The 19,722-nt window shown below is 36.1% G+C and overlaps 1 protein-coding gene across 2 annotated transcripts in view; it reads left to right on the top strand.

Annotated features, from left to right (window-relative positions):
* GABPA (GA binding protein transcription factor subunit alpha) overlaps window positions 1–17,004 on the top strand; it is a 32,318-nt gene extending 15,314 nt beyond the window's left edge. For both annotated transcript variants that reach the window (XM_045850990.1, XM_045850989.1), the window contains exons 6-10: window positions 7,307–7,501; window positions 9,257–9,310; window positions 10,261–10,401; window positions 10,630–10,822; window positions 16,377–17,004. In XM_045850990.1, the coding sequence (XP_045706946.1) occupies window positions 7,307–7,501; window positions 9,257–9,310; window positions 10,261–10,401; window positions 10,630–10,822; window positions 16,377–16,605 (812 nt within the window). In that variant the 3' untranslated portion in view covers window positions 16,606–17,004. The remainder of the gene's footprint in view (window positions 1–7,306; window positions 7,502–9,256; window positions 9,311–10,260; window positions 10,402–10,629; window positions 10,823–16,376) is intronic.
* Window positions 17,005–19,722: the final 2,718 nt, after the last annotated feature.

Below are 19,722 nucleotides of genomic sequence, written 5' to 3'. Positions count from 1 at the left end.
ATGTGGCAGTGGTGTATGACAAGTTGGAACAGGTAGAGAGAGTGAAGGGAAAACATTAGTCTTATAGTTTTAAGTGTGGCTAGGTGATAATATCTAGGTTAGGATTAAGTCATTTCCATGGGTATAGAAAGAAGAAGGTCAAAGCAGTGATAGGACTAAGCAGCTGATTGATAAGATTATACCAGGGTAGAGAGATAAAATTTAAATGTTCATGTGACTTCGCAATCTTGGCATCTAGGGCTATAATATTGATAAGTATTGGTTGCATCTTCATTACATAGTTTGTGAACTGCGCGTGCCAGGCACTGTATTCAGTGGTGGGCTTTTGATGGTGCTCAGTAAAGTCAGTCCGTGCCTTCCAGAGCTCAGTGGCCAGTGGTAGGGAAGTCTGGTATTGGATTTGTCAAGGACAAGTGTTGATAGTATGTGATTTTGAAGTAGTAGTACATACTAAACTGGAGGTAGCCAGAAAGTAGTTTCGGGTACACGAGATTGGAACTGGGATAAAGATATTGTCTGGGACTCAATCACATTGAATTTGTACTGAAGCCATAAAAGTATATGCAGTCTCTGAAGGAGAGAGATAAAATGGAAAAGAATACAACGTTAAAGGCTGGTTCCTGGACTTTGTCAATTATTAGAGTTTAGGAAAAGGGAGGGAGAAATGGAGTAACTGAAGAGATAGAAGGAAAATGAGAACTGTATATATAGTGTTACTGAAACTCAGAAAGAGTTTTAGATGATTAAAAGTCTGAATGCCACTGAGAAACTCAAAGAATGCTGACTGAGTACTAAATATGGTGATCATGGTAGATTTAGATAAAAGAAACTATACAGGTGGAGACAAAACTGAACTAATAGAAATAAACATTAAAGAAGTGGAGAAAATTGAATATTAACTTCTTAGGGAATAGTGCTGGGGGAATAAATAGTACTGGAGATTCAGGAGTTGGTGGTGACGAGTGCATTTGTAGATGTGTGGTATGGAACTAGCAGGAGGTGAGATTAAATAAGCACGGAGCAGGATCATTGATTGAAGCACAACAACATAGAAGAGCGTAGCTTGAATAATGGAACCTAGCCTTTCCTCAGAGATGGGATGAAGCTATTAACTTACTTTTGACATCTGAAGCTGGTATGAATGGTGTCCTTGACCTTAGTAAGTTGGGAGTCATCTCTTAGAGAAGAATGCTAAGAATGAAAGAAGGCAGCGTAAAAACATTTGAAGTGATATTTCCTGGAGTTTGCTGGACTTTTAACAAGAACTCTTCAATAGTAGAATCTTTTATGGAAAGTAATGTATAAAAATGAATTGTAGATAGCCAGATTATAAACTCTGATTCAAAGTTCCTACAAAGATTATTATTAGAATGAAGCTCTTTTACGACATTTGAGATTTATTTAGGTATAGAGAGACTTCAAAATATCATTTGTGATTTTTCTAATGAAATTGTTACCTTCCAGAAAGTTTTAGAAATGATTAATATTTTCATTGGAAATTACTGTTTCAGGTTTCTATTCTGCACCTAAAAGTAATTTTTTTTGCTACTTAATTCTGTGCAAAATTTAAATGTGGTTAATTGGTTGTGGGTACTTCAAATCTCTTTGAAATACTGATCCACAATGGAAAATGTTCTAAGCTTCACTTTACACACATCAGTTTGATACCTCGAGAGGACCTTAGGGCCACCTCTTGAAATATTCATGCATATTTATTTCTACTCATAGGTTATTTCCTTTATTTTTACATTCTTCAGAACTTTAATTCTTTAAAAAAAATTTTATTATTTTACATTAAATATGTGTGAAGAAACTAATGAAATTATAGTAGTTAGAAGTCTGCTCATATTGAGTTATGGGGAATGTTAAAATTGACTAAAAGTAAGATTAGAGTAAGTATATTCTTGTTCTTTATTAAATAGGAATATTGAAAAGATGAATATGCTGAGATTATTTTTCCAGTTCTTTGAATAATTAAAAAGGGATATACTCATGTTTTTGTTTCCCAGAGTTGTCAAATATTAACATTTAAAAGTATGATACGTATTTTCAGAAAATAAAGAATAATATAGTCGATTTGGATCTAACTAGCTATCTAGTTCCATAGCCCCACCCATCCCCCCTGTGGGAGAGGTCTGTCATTTATTATGTATCTTTCAAGTCTGGTTTAAACGAAGTCATAGGAAAAACTGTTGTTCCCTAACATGGCTTTTCTTTCTTCATTCCTGCTCCCTGGTCTCAGCCACATTTCACTTGACTACTTTTACTTATTATTAACTTCCTGTTAGAGAAGATGAGGTTTAGTTCTCTTATACTTCTCTCCCCTGCAAAAACAAAACCTTATCTTTCCCCATTTTGTTAATATTGTTATGTAACTTTTGTTTGTCATTAGTCATTGTGTGCATTAGAGAATTGATTTGTTTTTGTACTACTGTGATTATGTTTATACTTTTAGTTTTTCTAAAGTTCCAAGTTGACTCGTTTTTTAGTTAGGTTTTGTTTTTATTGAATTCATTGGGATGACATTGGTTCGCAAAACTGTACAGGTTTCAAGTGTACAACTCTGCATCGTGTGGCCATGTCCCCAGTTAGATTTCTGTATACACCAAGCCTTTCTTTCTTTCATTTCCATTGGTCTGTTTTGCGCCTGTTTTTCCCAAATTCTTCTGTACCTCTGGGTTGGATATTTTTCTAGATATGCCATAGAGCCGTCATCTTAGGACACACCTGAACATTCTTCCTTGCGGTCCTGTATCCCCCAATGTCCCCTGGGTCTCATATTTTCCTTTTTTTAGTTTTATTCTCTAATTATCTTTTTTAAGATTTTATTTATTTTTAGAGAAGGGGAAGGGAGGGAAACATCTGTGTGCGAAAGATATATGGATTGATTGGTTGCCTCTCACATGCCCCCTACTGGGGACCTGGCCTGCAACCCAGGCTTGTGCCCTGACTGGGAATCGAACCAGCGACCTTTCGGTTGGCAGGCGGGCACTCAGTACCCTGAGCCACACCAGCCAGGGCTCATTCTCTTTTTCCTTAAGAAAGGGCACATGGGAAATAGGTTTTTTTTTTTCCTTTTCTTGTGGGACAATACTTCACATATTTGAAAATGTCTTTATTTTGCTATGATTAATAGTTTGGGTATATGGAATATTAAGTTGAAAAATCAGTTTTGATGACCCCGTTCCATTTTGTTATAGTGTAGGGTGTTAAGGGGGCATTCTGATTCTAGTTCTTTTGATACTCTATTTTCCTTCTGGAAGCTGTTAAGATCTCTATTTCTGGTCTTTATCTTGGTTAGTGGAGTGTGGACCTTTTTTATTTGCTGTAAATTTATGCTCTATAGTGTAGAATTTCAGTCTATCATGTATTGCCCAATGTAGTAGCCACTAGTCTCATGTGAGCACTTGAAATGTGCCTGGTCTGAATTGAAATGTACTGTAAATGTAAAATACCCCATACAAAAAAGGGAAGAATGTAGAATCCTTTTATTTTTACATTGATTATATGTTGAAATGATAACATTTGGATATATTAAGTTAAATGAAATTATTATTGAAAAAATGAATTTCACCTGTTTTTTCTCTCTCTTTTTAAAGATTTTATTTATTTATTTTTAGAGAGGAGGAAGGGAAGGAGAGAGGGAGAGAAACATCAGTGTGTGGTTGCCTCTTGAGCACCCCCTACTGGGGACCTGGCCCACAACCCAAGCGTGTGCTCTGACTGGGAATCCAGGGGGCGGCCCTTTGGTTCACAGGCCCATGCTCAATCCACTGAGCCACACCAGCCAGAGCTGTTTTTTCAATTTTTGTAAATGTAGCTACTAGAAATTTTAAAAAATACATAGTGGCTTGTGTTGTATTTCCTATTGGACAGTGCTAATCAGTCACTTCAGTTCTGGAAAATTTTTCTGCATTATTATTTTGATAAGTACCCTGTGTTTCTGTATTTTTTTTCTAGAACTGTTCAATCTTCTGGGTTTCTTCCATTTTTCATCTTCATGTCTATTTGTACTGCCTTCTGTCAATTGTTTTGTCTTTATATTGCAACCTGTCTGATTTTTATTTTTACTTCATAAGGTCTCTTTATTTTTGGTTGTTGCTTTTCCATGGCTTTCTGATCTTATTTTATAGATACATGTTTTCTGAGTATATTATAATTGAGGGGTAAGTTGTTTTTTCAGTTTTTTATTGCATTATTTCTTCTTTCTCCTGTTGGTTTTTTGTTTTTCTCATGGTTTGATTTCAGCCTGTCAAATATCTTTACATTTGACCATCTGTTTATATTTAAAAGGGAATAACTTTAAAATGAATTAGTTTGAAGTTCTGTAAGGGATTTGCTCACTATACACTGGTAAAGTTGGGATAGTGGTTCTTTCATTAAAAGATTTTTTTTTTTAACACTTGTTGCACAGAGACTTTATTTTTTAAAAATATTTTATTCATTTATTTTTTAGAGAGAGGGGAAGGGAGGGAGGAAGAAAGGAAGAGAAATATCAGTGTGTGGTTGCCTCTTGTGTGCCCCCAACTGGGGATCCAGCCTGCCACCCAGGCAAGTGCCCTGACTGGGAACTGAACCGGTGACCCTTTGCATCGCAAGGCAGTGCTCAGTCCACTGAGCCACACCAGCCAGGGCTCATTAAAAGATTTTCAAATGTCACTGTGTATAGGTCTGTTTCCTGGGTCTCTTCAACTTACCTGGAATTAGCCAAACACTTGTCAAGAGTGTAAGGTTGACATGAGGATTTGCGGTTAATGTGTAAGTGAATGCTACATTCTGGAAATGAAAAGGGGCATGGAAAATAGGGAGATAGGAAAGGTTTTGCTCTTTAGTTTTTACACTTTTCTTACTGAGGTCAGTTATCTCAGTATCTGCTTAATGTCTCTCCCAGATCTAAAGTGTTCTGGAGTTCACATGTGTGTGGTTGCTTTCATTCAGGTGGCTCCTGAGAATGAAGGAGAGGCGCTGGAGGTTCTCAGCATACTTTATATCTACCTCCACATTTCTCACTTAAACCTCTCCTGCTTCCTGGAACCACCAGGACCTAAGCCAGTGAGGGGGTTCTGCAGGCAGGAATACTTTCATTTTTTATTGGTATCCTCCTTGATAGATCTTTGAGGTTATGGCTTTTCTTACTTTGCTGGATTTTCATTCTGGTTATTATCTTCAAAAAATTTGTGGAAATCTCCCAAATCATTTCTGACATTTCCTACTTATATTCCTATGAGTTTACATCTCTTAAAAATGATTTTACTATCACTGTACTGGGGTCTTAGAGAAAAGGCAAGGAGAACATGCATGGCCAATTAGTAATGTTAAACCAGAAGTCCTGATATTATTTTAGCAAACAAACTAGACTATTTCTGTTTTTCTTCTACTTTGATTTGCTACTTTTTTTGTTTATGTAAAGTGAGCATTCTTGGACTTTTAAGGGGAAGTGTGGTTTGCATAGTTTTTCTAATGAGCCACACCCCCTCTTCTCTTGTTTTCATAGAGCTACTTGCTTTCTCAGTTCCTTTATGTCCCCTTACTCCACTTTTACCTGGACCTGTTCTTTCCTTTCCCTTGGTGTTCTATGCTACTCAGTTTCAATTCCACTCCCACCAGTTTCTCCTCATTGTGGTCCACTCTCTAGAAATGGTTTTGGCTCAGTTTGAAAAACTCAACAGGTGCTGCACTGCTCCAGCCCCTAAGCCTTACCAGACATTTGTATTCAGCTGCTGTTGGGTTGAGCAAAACTGCTTTGAGCTGCTCCTTTCACTTTGGTCTGTTGTGCTTTTAATGGATACCTCCAGCTGTGTTCGGGTTTTCCATGCTCACAGTGGATGGTGTGTCAGATGTGTCTTTACGCCCCCTGTGGGTTCTCCTGCACAGATGCGCACACTGTGGAGGTCTTGTGGTTGTTACTGCTTTATCTTCACCTGAATGTATTTCGGGGTCCATGGGGATCTCTTGTTTTTATTGAAAATATTAATGGATTTTTGCTTTTGTTCTATAATTGATTTTAGTGATTCTTAATTCAGGAAAAAAAATTTCAGTTTCTCTGCCATCTTCTCAGAATCCTCCTGAAAAAAATCACAGAAAAAAAATCAATTCTTTGGCTGTTAATCCTGTATCCTTATGTTGATTGATTTTAGTGTATATTGGCTCCTGATTAAGTACCTAAATGTTATTTTTTTCCCATCTAATTTCTTATTGAATAACATGTATCTTGATGGCATATAATCAGTATTATTTGGATAGATCATCTCCATGCATCAATACCTATACCAAAATTAATTCAGCTCGTGTTTATTAAAGTTCTATGAGTAGAGTGCTCTATTAGGTCTATTAGGTCAGGAATACAATGATGAAATATATTTTTACATGTTGGCCTTTTTTTCATTTTTGAATTTAATTAGTAAAAAACAATGAGGAAATGAAATTATTTTGATTCACCTTTTGTAGATTGAACAAATATATGCACAAGGCACTGTGGTAAATTTTAAAGATAGAATAATTTACGAGACACCATTCTTTTTTTAAGACCTCAATGTATTATAGGAGAAGACAGTTGACTAAACAGGCAATTCGCATGTTGTATAGTAAGGGTGAATGCAGGAGCAACCAGCTTTTTATAAGAAGCAGCAAGAAGAAGGAATGACTGCATTGTTCACTTTTTGGATAGTAAGCCTAGCTCCATAGAAACCCCTTTGGTTTTTACTTTTTTCTAGTGCATCAAGTTATACACTACTACAAGATAAACATTTTTTATAAAGATTTTATTTATTTATTTTTAGACAGGGGAAGGGGAGGAGAAAGAGAGGAAGAGAAACATCAGTGTGTGTTTGCCTCTCATGCACCCCCTACTGGAGACCTGGCCTGTAACCCAGGCACATGCCCTGACTGGGACTTGAACTGTTGACCATTGGTTTGCAGGCCAGCTCATAATCCACTGAGCCACACCAGCCAGGGTTACAAGATGAATTTTTAAACTTGGATAACTTCCTCCAGGGTAATCACATATTTCATTTCATTTGGCCCACTCAAGAACAATTTTGCGTTTTGCTTTTCTTGAGAAAATTTCAGACTGATGGACACAGAACCATATGAATCCATCAAAAATTTAGATTAAGAAATTGAAAAGGAGCTAAAGTGAAAGTATAACATAAAAATCTTTTTTACTTTATACGCTGAGCTAACTTGACCTACTTGGACAGGGGGAAGCTGTCTGGATTTTCTCTGTGTATGTATGTTGACAAGTTAACTAAAAATGTATATAATACCTAAGATGAAACTAGGCTAATGGTACTATTTTTCTTTTTAGATCCTATACAGTGGTCCACAGACCAGGTCTTGCACTGGGTAGTTTGGGTCATGAAGGAATTCAGCATGACTGATATAGACCTCAGCACACTCAACATTTCAGGACGAGAATTATGCAGTCTCAACCAAGAAGATTTTTTTCAGCGAGTCCCTCGGGGAGAAATTCTTTGGAGTCATCTGGAGCTTCTTCGAAAATGTATAAGTTGGAGTTATTATCTGTTTACATTGTAACTTAATTTTATTTCTTTATAACTTGGTTATTGTAATTGCTTATTGATAACAACAGTAATACTTAACATTTATTAACTGTGTAAGGCTGTGCTAAGAGTTTTATGTGTATTTTCTTAATTTAATCTCTATATTAAGGCTGCAAGTCACAGAGGAATATGATATTTAGAGTGCCTAAATGGTCTTATGCCAAGCTTTCAAAAACACCTCTCTTTCCATGTTTTACCTTCTATTTTGAGAGTTCCTGGAAAACAGACGAAACTGAGAATCAGGACTTAGAAGCTAGTGTTATGGGGTGGTCACATCTGTGCTATGTGATGGTGACTCTCTGTTTTGCCTCTTTTTAGGCTAGGGCTCCTTTGTTCATTTATAGTCACCAATGGGACAATTTCCATTTCAGTTGCACTTTGCCTCTTCAAGGTACTTTTATAAAATTTTCGGGGGGAAATTTGCCACAAACAGGAAGCATGGGTTTTTCTTCAAGAGAGACAACAGTTCTTGGGGAGAATTCTTGGAACTAGGAATCTGGATAAAACAGTAGCATCTTCAGTTGCTGAAAAGTTAACTGTTTCAGGCACTGTGCTTCTTAAAAGCATTTTCCTCTAATCCTCAGGGCCACCTCATGAGGTGGCAGTTACGGGATACTGCATATAAACATAAGGAATTCTTAATGTTCTTGCTGGTTGAATGACAACCAAAGTTACACAGCCAATACATGAATGTTCAGATCGGAACCCGGATCTGTCTGAGGCTAGTTTCATATAATTGTTTAAACCCCCAAGCCCAGGACCCCCAAAGAAAACTCCCACCTGACAAGTAGGATTCAGACTTCTTTTTGGTCCTCTAGTCCTTTCCAGCTGTGTGTGTGTGTAGAACGGGGTCCTCGCACAGCACCCTAAGTAGCACTGTGTTGGGAGCCCAGGTCCCAGGTCTCTGTACACAGATGATTGTTGGTTGATACAATTTCAATTTCAAGATGCTTCCAGGCAATAATGGGCAGTAAATAGGCTAAAGTAGTAGAGACTGGGAAGTGTACCTCTTGTTTGAGAGGTAAAGAACAGTGGTAGATGAGTAATGAATGGTTCTCTAAGGGATTATATATTAGTGCCTTTTATGATGTAACTCTTAGGTTTGGAAGCTGTATTTGTAGACCTGTTAAATAATCTAGTTTATTTGTGACCCTTAGGACAGTTAACAGTTATTGAAAATTTAGCTATCTTGAAAAAGCATTGTCAAATTAAAACAGTTTATTTAAAAGTGGCTATTAGAATAGATTATTAAATTATGATTTCTCTGATCATCTTGAGGGAGCCTTTTTAGTGAAGAATGTATATTTAAATAATTTCAGTGTGGTGTATATTCTCATCTCTGCTATTTTTCCGTGTTTCACATGGTTTTTTATAGATAGATAAATAGATTTAGCTGTAGATATTTACATTTTAAAAACCATGATTCTCTGTATAATGAACTCTAAAAAGAAATTGAAGTTTTCCCTTTGTTATTTATCTCAAAAATATGTTTGTTATAGAATGACTGTCAAATATTTTTAAAGTTATCATGCCAATAAGTTTCAATTGATATTTTGCTTTTTTTGCTTGGTTAGTTTTGGTTGTAATTGTGTTTCTTTTGAAAGAATCATGTCTATTAAGTTCAATTTTACTGGATTGGGGTTTGCATTTCTGGTTTTAAATGAAACCAAAAATGTTTGTATGTTTTTTTTCAGATGTATTGGCAAGCCAAGAACAGCAGATGAATGAGATAGTTACAATCGATCAACGTGAGTATTCCTACCCATAACATATGGTGCATTTATCAATACGAAATGTTTCCTTTATTCAGTACTGCAAGGTAGTAAAAAGATAAACTAATTTTTAAATACTTATGAAGTATTTTAGATACACAAAGAAATAAGCTATAACCAACATCTGTGTACAGTAAGTATAACACCATGCACTATAAAGAAAGAAATCTTTATATATAAAGTTTGCCTGTTGCAGATCCCATTTTAAATGGCTATCCTGAATTGGGTGTTTCCTATTATTCTATGCATATTTTATATTTTTACCAACTATGTAACCATAAACACTTTATAGTGTTGTTTGCATGTTTAAACTTTTTGGGAAAAATGGTAATATACTATCCATATCCTTTTATAACTTGCGTTTTTGCTTAAAAGTTATGAGACCTACCCTTATTGATACTTACAGCTCTATTTCATTCATTTTTCCTGCTGTATATTAAACTTCGGTGAACGTATCATTGAATAAGTATTTGTCGGAATGTACGTGAAATTTTCTGGTTGTAAGTATCGACCTTTTCAGCCTTACTAGGCAGTACCAGTTTTTTTCTTCAAACTGGTGGTATATATTTGGATTCTCATCAGTAGTGGAATACGAGTTCACATTTGTCCACGTTTTCCCAACATCTGATAAAGCATTTTTAATGATCAAATATTTTATATCTCTGTATACATCACTGAGTTATTTCAAAAATAAGAAGACCAACTCTTATGCACTAAGTTGAGATTCATGAGCAAGCATGATATGATGCCTTATCCTTGAAACTTTGTTCTAAACTGTTGTGGATTAAGGCATTTTAAAATGAGGCCTTTTGTTGATGTAAGTAGAGGGGCATTAGTTAAACTAATTGCATTTTATGTCTTTCTGCAGTTTTTTTAAATGTTTGTGTTAGGAGAGAAAGCAGTTTTTCCCTTGTCTTTCTTTGCAGCTGTCCAAATTATTCCAGCGTCAGTTCAGTCTGCTACACCAACTACAATTAAAGGTATAAACAGTAGTGCAAAAGCGGCCAAAGTACAAAGAGCTCCCAGGATTTCAGGAGAAGATAGAAGCTCACCAGGGAACAGAACAGGTATTTTTGCATTATCGTCACCAGATAAAATTTGTCAAATTATGTGTATTGAGTTTAATTTCACTCTATGAAAATGTGAGTATGGACCGTTTCTCTGGTAGTGCTCAGACAGCATTTGAAAAAGCACCTGTGCTTTTAGCACGGCTGAGACAGGGACCAGAGAGACTGTCTGTTGTCTTTTGCCCTCTGTTAATGCACTGCAGTCACTGCTTATCCCTGTCCATTTAGGAAACAATGGCCAAATTCAGCTGTGGCAGTTTTTGCTCGAGCTTCTTACTGACAAGGATGCTCGAGACTGCATTTCTTGGGTTGGTGACGAAGGCGAGTTTAAGCTCAATCAGCCTGAACTGGTTGCACAAAAATGGGGACAACGTAAAAATAAACCTACAATGAACTATGAGAAACTCAGTCGTGCATTAAGGTGAGCATTTATCACTTTTTAAAATAAATATTAAGACTTTCTAAAAAAATGACTTCTTATTCTAAGTGTAAACACTGTTATGTAGTGATGTTAAAATACTTGTTTTTATAAGTATTGTTTTGTTATATATAAAAACAGCTAAAATTTTTCACACTACTGTTAAAAATGACTTCTTAAGCACATCTTTAGTGATAATTTTGAGGTACATAGAGTTTTTTTAAGATTTGTTTTTATCAGGGAAAGCTTCTCTTTATCCTTTACACCTGAAGGTTAACTGCTGGGTAGATTTTTCTTGGCAGCTGGCAGTTCTTATCTTTGAATATTTTAAATATCATTCCATGCCCTCCTGGCCTGCCACCTTACTGCTGAGAAGTCTGCTGATAGCCTAACGGGAAAGAGTTACTTGTTTTTATCTGATTTAAAAGCATATGCTCCACTGTTTAAAACCAACATGTTTGGTTTTAATGATAGAAACATCTTTGAGGTTTCTATCATTTACATAACAGATAAAGATACTGTTATTTGCATTGCTGAACTGAGTGTAAACTTTAGCAAACATACAGATATTGTCTATTTTTATAATTAGATGCAAAATGATGACCCATTTTCCCTTTTTCCCCCCCTTACAATGGCCTAAATCTGAATATCCACCCTTCACATCGATGGAATTGGAATGGAATAAACTTATTTATAATTTCCTCTACATAGTATGAAGTTTTTTGATGTAATTACTATAAGAAATTATGTTCACTACAGTGATGGAAATTCAGTGTGTGCATTTAAGTATCTGGGAAGTAGAATATGTAGGAATATCATAGAATTATTTCTTTTTTTGAAGAGTGAATATAGTGAAGTAGTTCCGCAATTTACTTCTGTATTTCTAAGTAACATTTTTACTGCTACTTCTTGTTTCCTTGGACTTTGCATCTGAGTCGCACAGCAAGAGAGGATGCGCTGCCTCTTACCACTACACACACACATGCTTTTGCCCGCTCATCCCACTCTGACTACATGGGAATTGTGTTCAGATCAGTGTTCCTCATTATGGGATCATGGCCATTGCAAGAACTGTTACATACTCCACTGTGATTATTTTTCTTTTCTAGAATGACCTTTTGTTTTCCTTAGTGTTCATAAATAACTAAAATGCTTTATTTTCAGTGTGTTTGTCATTTATTCAGTCTCAAACATTTTGCCAGCTAACTAAAAATCCTGAGTATAATCAGAATCAACACTGCCAGTTTTGACAGTTGATATTATTGTGTACATACAAATCCACTCGAAATTACAAATGAATTATTCAAACTAACAATTAAGGTATCAGTTCTTCCTAGATTGACCTAAGTTGCAATGCAGTAACCATCTGAATAAGTTTTTTTCATAGAACTTGACAAGATAATCACAAAATTTGTATGGGAATGTAATGCACCACAGTAACCTGAAGAAGATTAGTAAGGTGAGAAGTCTTGCTGTATGGGATGTTGAGACTCACTATGAAGCTACAGCAATGAAACTAAAACAGTGTGCTGTTTGCTTACGAGAGTCAAATTGACCCTAGGTTAGAATAGGTAGCCCAAATAGAAGCAAGAAAATACAGGAGTGTTTGATTTTAAAATGAAAATGGGGAGAGGACATGATGACAAGACCTATTTTTCAGTCAGTGTTGTTGGGACAGCTGACATCCGTATGGGGAAAAAGGAAAACATATCTTGCTAAAAATCAGTTCTGTGGAGCTTGTGGCTCTAAATGTCAAAAATAAAATAGGAAAGCATCTGGAAATACCTTTAGGACTTTGATAGGTGAGGAAAGACATTGAACAAAACCAAAAACATTAAGCCTAGTAGAAAGGATCAGACCTGGCTGGTGTGGCTCAGTAGATTGAGTACAGGCCTGCGAATCAAAGGGTTGCTGGTTTGAACATGACTGGTTCGATTCCCAGTCAGGGCACATGCCTGGGTTGTGGGCTGGGACCCCAGTTGGGGGCCATGCAAGAGGCACCCACACATCAGTGTTTCTCTCTCTCTCTTTCTCCCTCCCTTCCCATCTCTCTAAAGATAAATGAATAAAATCTTTTTAAAAACTCACTTAAAAAAGAAAGATCAATAAATACAGCTACTTTTAAATTAAGAACTTGTGGTCATCAGAACCCAGCAAGAGAGTGAAAAAAACAGGCCACATGTATCTGATGTAAGAGTTATACCTGGAATATCTAAAGAACTCTTACAAATTGTTAGGAAAAAGAGAAAAAATGAACAAGAGACTTAAATAGACATTTCAGAGATTTTTTTCAGGTGGCCAATAAATATATGTAGAGGTTATTAGTAATTAGGGAAATGCAATTTAAAACCACAATAAAATGGTACAACACACAACCTCAGATGGCTCAAATAAGATGATTACCAGTACCAGGAGGGTTAGTGAGGGTGCAGAGCAATGGGAATGCTTCTACACTTTTGGTGGGAATGTAAATTATAACCTGTAAGCCAGCAGTTTGTCTCTTAACTATTTTAACAAATAAAAATGCACGCATATATCCACACCATAGTGCTCATAACAAAATTATTGATAACATGTAAAAACTGGAAACTACCCAGATACAGGTTTCTCCCACTCTCTGAAAGTGCAGTGGTCCAGAAAAGCCTTTCATAAGCTGACCTAGCATCAAATGAAGAAGCAATTACCATCAGCTTATATAGAAACATTTTTAAGTGTTCCTGCACCCCAAAATAACCTACCAAATTGTATCAAATAACATAAAATCTAATATAACAGTGGCATGCAGTAAAAGCAGGAATGTACAGAATAAATGTGCAGAGCACAGTTGCTTATAGAGAGTTCAAAGCAGGTGCAGCTTGATGTGGAGAGGCCGAGTTTAGTTCCCGGGGAAGAGGTTGGGCAGGGTTGCTGCTTGGAGTACATGCCGCCTCTCTAATGGCTTGCTGGGAAACAAATGCTAAACACTTAGCTTTTTTGCTTTTTTTCGTAAAAGTGAAAATATTCTTCGGATGTTTTTGGTTAGCGAAATCAGGGACTCATGCAGGGTTTTTTGTGACAGTGACGTGGCATACATGAACTTTGGGGATGCGCAGTATACTCATAGCTGTCAAAGGTAGAGTGAATAAATAAAATTGAGTAGAGTGAATACACAGTAGAGGAAAATAAACTGTGTACCCATGAGAATGAAATATTATTCCAAGCACTGATAATGGGTGAACTTCATAAATATAATATTCGGTAAAAATCCAGGCCCCCAAAAAACAACCCAGACTTATTCGTGGACTATATGAATGCATCAATAGAGTAAAGTTTGAAAAACACAGGAAAACTAAATTACAGCATTTAGGATACGTGTTTGGGTGACAAGAATGGAAGCGAAAGCACTGAAGTTGCTGTCAGGAGACAGGATTGTGTCCACCCCTGGGCAGGGGGAGTGACGACGGGGAGGGGGAGGGGCCGTGCCTGGGACTCGGGTCCGGGCAGCAGTTTCCTGCCCCGACTCGGGGCTCACGGGTGAACGTGCACGTTGTCATCAGTCACGGAGCTGTTCACATTTCTGTCCTTTTGGTTGGTGATATATTTCACAATTTAAAAGGTTAAAAAAAAGTTTCAAAAAAAAGGAAGAAATTATGTTCATGAAAATACAGGTATTGTGTACCTTTCACTTCATTTTAGAGGGGAGCAAATGGAATGAACTATTACGTGGTTGTGTGATTTATCTAATAAATTGAAGGGAGTATTAGGTAAAATGAAAACTTAGGTGTATGTACTTTTTATCACCTCTTACCAAGAAACATTAGATTATACCACCTTAGTTTCTCCCTTGAAATACAAAGCTACTTTCTTTCTTTGTTCTTTTTTCTCGAGTGTCTGTTTATTACAGCCTAACATGTAGGACTTCTCTTAAGAAACTGAAATGCCAGTAGCATTTACACTGAATGACAAGCATTTGGAGGTTTGTGCACTGAGATCTGCCTTCGGTGTTAGCGTATGGGCACAGAAGGAAACACAAGGCCACGCCCAATGTGTTACATCTCGTACTGGGAAAGTGGACACGACTATTCTGTCTTTGCTGTTCTACATTTAGGGAAAGAGGACATGATTTTCTGTGTATAAGTCAGTCATTTCATTAATGGACTCAAACTGAGTGACTTTTATAACAAAATTCTCCCGTATATGTTAGTTTATACCATTGGCACTTTTACAAATGATCCTTTTGTCATAAATCACTAACAGCTCTCCATCGAATGGGTGCCAGTGGGCAGTATTATGTTAAAATAAAGGTTTCACAGCCTGCCAGCCCAGAAGTCTTCACTGAGCTTTTTTCTCCCTGTTATTGGAATGGGCAGTACAAAGTGGTAAATAAAGTCTGTTTTCCAAATTAAATGTAAGTCCTGCTCTACTTCCATCTCCATAGAAAGCAGCAACAAACTAGCCTCCTAGAACAGAAATTTTCAGTCGGTGCTGCAAGTATTTTTACAGCGTGCAGTACCTGACTATTTGAGTCAGCGTCACTGACCTCTTTTATACCTTAGGTGGTCAGATAAGCAGACGACAACAGTCAGCACAGTGGTGGTCCAGTGTGGAGGAATTGAAATTATACCTGTTTTTTTGTCATACCAGCAAAAAACGTATTTTTGGTGTGCCACAGAATGTTAGTAATTAGTTTGTGTGTCCCATGAGATGAAAAAGGCTGGAAGTCGCTGTTCTAGAGTGTTTTCCACAAATGGAACCAATGTAAGGTTCAGAAACATTGTTTCTTAATGATGTCCCATTTCGAGGTTTTTTTGTATTGTCTCTTCTAGCCCTTTTCCTTACTTTTGAGGTTCCCTATTGGATTTGGAGAACTTCTCTGAAAGGAAAGCCTTCACTTACTAACATGATAAAAGTGAAGAGAAGGTTACCCAATACAGGATTTTGTTCAAGACGGAAAAGAAGTAGACATTTCAGCAATCCTTAGACTGTGTGCATTAAAAATTCCTTCCTTCTATATGGATTCTTAATCATCAGCATGGCGCCTGTTTAATACAGGACTGTTTGCCAGTTATTGTGTGCTTAAGCATTTTGCAACAATAATCCTTTTAATCCTCAACAGTTCAGGAGAGTAAGTACTGTTTTTAACCTTTTATAGATGAGGGATAAAGGATCAGAGATCTGGTGGCTTTCTGCTGGGCACAAAGGAGATAAGATGCTGGATTTCAAGTCTGAACATTCTGACTCTAAGCCCTTGTTCATAGGTTCTATAGTAATAAAGGTTTTTATTTTGTTTAATGATGTTTATTTTTAAATCAGTGTTTTATATTGTGTGGAAAATATGCTTTGAAATTTAGCATATAATGTTTTGGAGTACCGAGCATTGGAATTTTAATAAATAATGCCCTGAGGTTTCCTTGGATGGTAACATCAAGTATTTCTATGTAACTTCAGTGGAGGTTGCCATTACGGTATGTGCAGTGCTCTACTAGTGTTCTGCTTACGGAAGAGTCTGTGAAATATTGTAAGAAGTCCAAACTTGTTTTTTTTTATACAGTGCTGATGTGTTTTTCTCTTTTTAAAGATATTACTATGATGGGGACATGATTTGTAAAGTTCAAGGCAAAAGATTTGTATACAAGTTTGTCTGTGACTTGAAGACTCTTATTGGATACAGTGCCGCAGAGTTGAACCGATTGGTCACAGAATGTGAACAGAAGAAACTTGCGAAGATGCAGCTCCATGGAATTGCCCAGCCAGTCACGGCAGTAGCCCTGGCTACGGCTTCTCTGCAAACAGAAAAGGATAACTGAGCCCAGGACCTTCTGGGGTTTCGAGGTCTTTCTTAAATGCTAGAGCAAGTATTGATTGCTCTTACCTTTATTACTGAATTTAAATCTTTTATTTCTAGACTGTACAATCTGATGCATGATTTTTTTATAAATATTTCATACTCTTGTGAATTTGAATCTTTTTACTTTGAGCATATATTTTAGAATATGTATATGTTAAAAGGTCACCACAATGGCTTCAGTATGAAGGCAGGTTCATTGTGGATAATTTGTTAACAGCCAGGAAAGCTAAACTGGTCAGTATTAATGCCTAGCCCTACCAAAAATTGCCAGTAGCATCTGAGGATGAAAAATAAATGAAGTATCTCCAGGAAACAATGTGGCTTAACTATTTTTGAAAATATAATTGTTTCCCCTCTCTGCTGCTTTAGATGTTGCTTTCTTTACATAGAACCGGAATGTGGAATTTTAACAGCTAAAGCATGTGTGCCTGTTTCATCTCGTCAAGCAGAGCTAAAACAGCCATATCAAATAAATATATAATAATAAAATGCTAAACGAACAGTATCAGGTTATTAAAGTAATATATGGATTGGCAAGCGGAGGACATAAAGCAGTTTGGACTGGCAGAAGAGCAGTGCTGGAGAGGGAGATCCAGGTTGAAATCTGGCTTAACTCAAGCCAGGTTTAAGGATTTCTGTGTAGATTATTCATAATGTCAGGCCAATAATTTAAATTATTCTTAGAGGCATTTAATTCTAATAAACCAACTATGACAAAAAATTTGAAATGATCTCTGTTTTTCCTGTCAGAGATTTAAAAAAAAAAACCAAGAAGGTATAACTCAGCCAAAAGTTGGCTTGTTTTGGTTTGGCTTCTCTCTCTCTCTTTTTTAAAAATTACCCTTTAGTGCCGATTATTATGCAAAGCAGTTTATATAGTCATTGTGTTTCTGATGAAATGAAGACTTTAAATCAGTCAGCAGTACTTTACCTTTCAAGATATTAGTAAATTACTTGCAAATAGTAATAGTAAAAAGGAAATTTTGACCTCCAGTACAGGCAGTCTTAAAACAAAATTTCCCATTTATTTAATTTTTTCCTTTTGAATATTTATGTGTGTGAGTATATAAATATCTATGTACATGTCCATTTGATTATTTCCTATATATATAGGTACACACATATAGGAAGACAGTACTCAAAAGGAAAGATATTTCAAAAGGTAATAATTCATTTTTATAAATCTTAAGATATTAAATAATTCATATATATGAAACTCTTTACTTACCACAAGCTAACACTAACAGAAGTGGCTAGAAAGGTCTTTCTTTTTTGCTTGCTTGCTCGCTCACTCACTTACCTTGCTTTGGTTTTTGTATTGTTGTTGTTTGTTTTAAGGTTTGTATAAATCCTGATATGAGATACTGGCACATAACTTCTAATCCTCTTGTGGCAGAAGATTGATTCTCAAATATTCCTTTATGTACCTTCTCCCTCACCATTTACTTTAAATTCATCCCTCTAAACAGATTTATAAGAGAGTTAATGCTTTTGACTAACTAGGAGGAGATGGCCACAGTGATACAGGCAAGGTCAACAATACTAAAGAGAGGTTCAGAATGAACCACAGGATGCAGGGCTCTTAGGAACAAGGAGGAGAGGAGGGATCCGTGATCTCCTCGTCTGATAACCTCATAACTTTTAAGTGCTGTGCTGTAGGACTACAAGTGTAATGTTGGTTCATTTATATTATTGTAGTAAGTTTTTGAAGACCCTGCAGCAAATAGCTAAAAAAGAATCAAATTTATAACTTCCCCATTTTTATCTTTTTATAAACACATACCAGATAGACTGACAACTATTAGGTGTAGTGATTGGAAGAATACCTGAGTAGACTAGCACTATGAAATAATACACAGAAGCTCTAGTTTCAGATAACAAATAGCTAAAAAGAAGATTTTGCACCATCCATTAATGGCCTGGGGAGTTGACAAGTCACTTATAATTTAAAAAAAAATAAAGTATACTATTCTGGCATATTATCAAGAGCTTGAAATACTTGACTTTTAAAATACTTTTTGGGTGACATTATGTTAAAATTTTAGCCAGGATGGCAGATTTCCTTTATAGGTATATATATATTTTTTAAGGCAAGGAACACCTGCATTTATTTTAGATTCCTAAAATCAAACTATTTTTTTCCCTTTAAACATTCCTCAGATGTTTTAAACACTCACACACACGCTCATTCTGTCCCTTTTCTTCCCTGAGCAGTTTTTATTTCTCATAATTTGAACAGAGATGATTCTCACATGTGATCGGGTGCTCTTCTTCTTTGCCTCTGTTTCTCATTTTATGTACCTACCATAACATAGGTAAAGTAATGAGACTAATCTCCCCAGTTGATTCAAAAACTTCTGTTACTTTGTCTCAACTTACATAAACTATTTCCATTGTCCTTATTGAAGTTCAGTTATCGGAAAGTCAGGTAGTCTTTTTCCCTTATTAAAAGATTATGAAAGAAAATATAATTCACACTATCATTCTTCATTATGTTTTTATGAATGAATTTTCCACAGGAGAATTTATAATATATTCAGAGGATGAAAGATAAAATTTTTGGTCATCTTTTGTACCTTATAAGTATAAGAATAATGAAGTGTTCACTTTTGTTTTAAAACTTATTTTCCACATAAGGTTCTCATTGAGCCACTTTCATGGGTATCTAGCTAGCTTAAAGTTTGGAAGTTTGTTGTTGGCACCAGAAAATCAAACTAAGCAGAATTGCTGTGTGTGGCCGATCCTCACATGAATCAACTTATCACATTCGTTTTTGTGTCAGTCTGTGTCAGTTAATTAGGAAAAACTGTGTAGTTGTTTTTATCCTCTGATTAATGGTGAAACTCAAGTATGATATTTCTTTAAAGGATTGTACCTCCAGATATTTTTTGCGAGGTTTGCTCTTTTACATATTCATCATTTTATGCTACTGCCTTTTAAAAGGAACTAGTGTATCTTTGAAATAGCACAAAAATATTTTTAAATTCATAATTGCAAAACAACCTGTGACTAACTTAATGTCTTCACATCTACAGGGTGTAAAAATATTGATATTCAGTGATATTTCACTTGCTGC

The sequence above is a fragment of the Phyllostomus hastatus genome, unplaced genomic scaffold, assembly GCF_019186645.2.
Source record: "Phyllostomus hastatus isolate PE091 unplaced genomic scaffold, TTU_PhHast_1.1 phas_contig_86, whole genome shotgun sequence".
In the NCBI taxonomy this organism is placed as follows: Eukaryota; Metazoa; Chordata; class Mammalia; order Chiroptera; family Phyllostomidae; genus Phyllostomus; species Phyllostomus hastatus.
The sequence above is the reverse complement of the archived record's forward strand: the minus strand, read 5'-3'. Positions and strand labels throughout refer to the sequence as shown.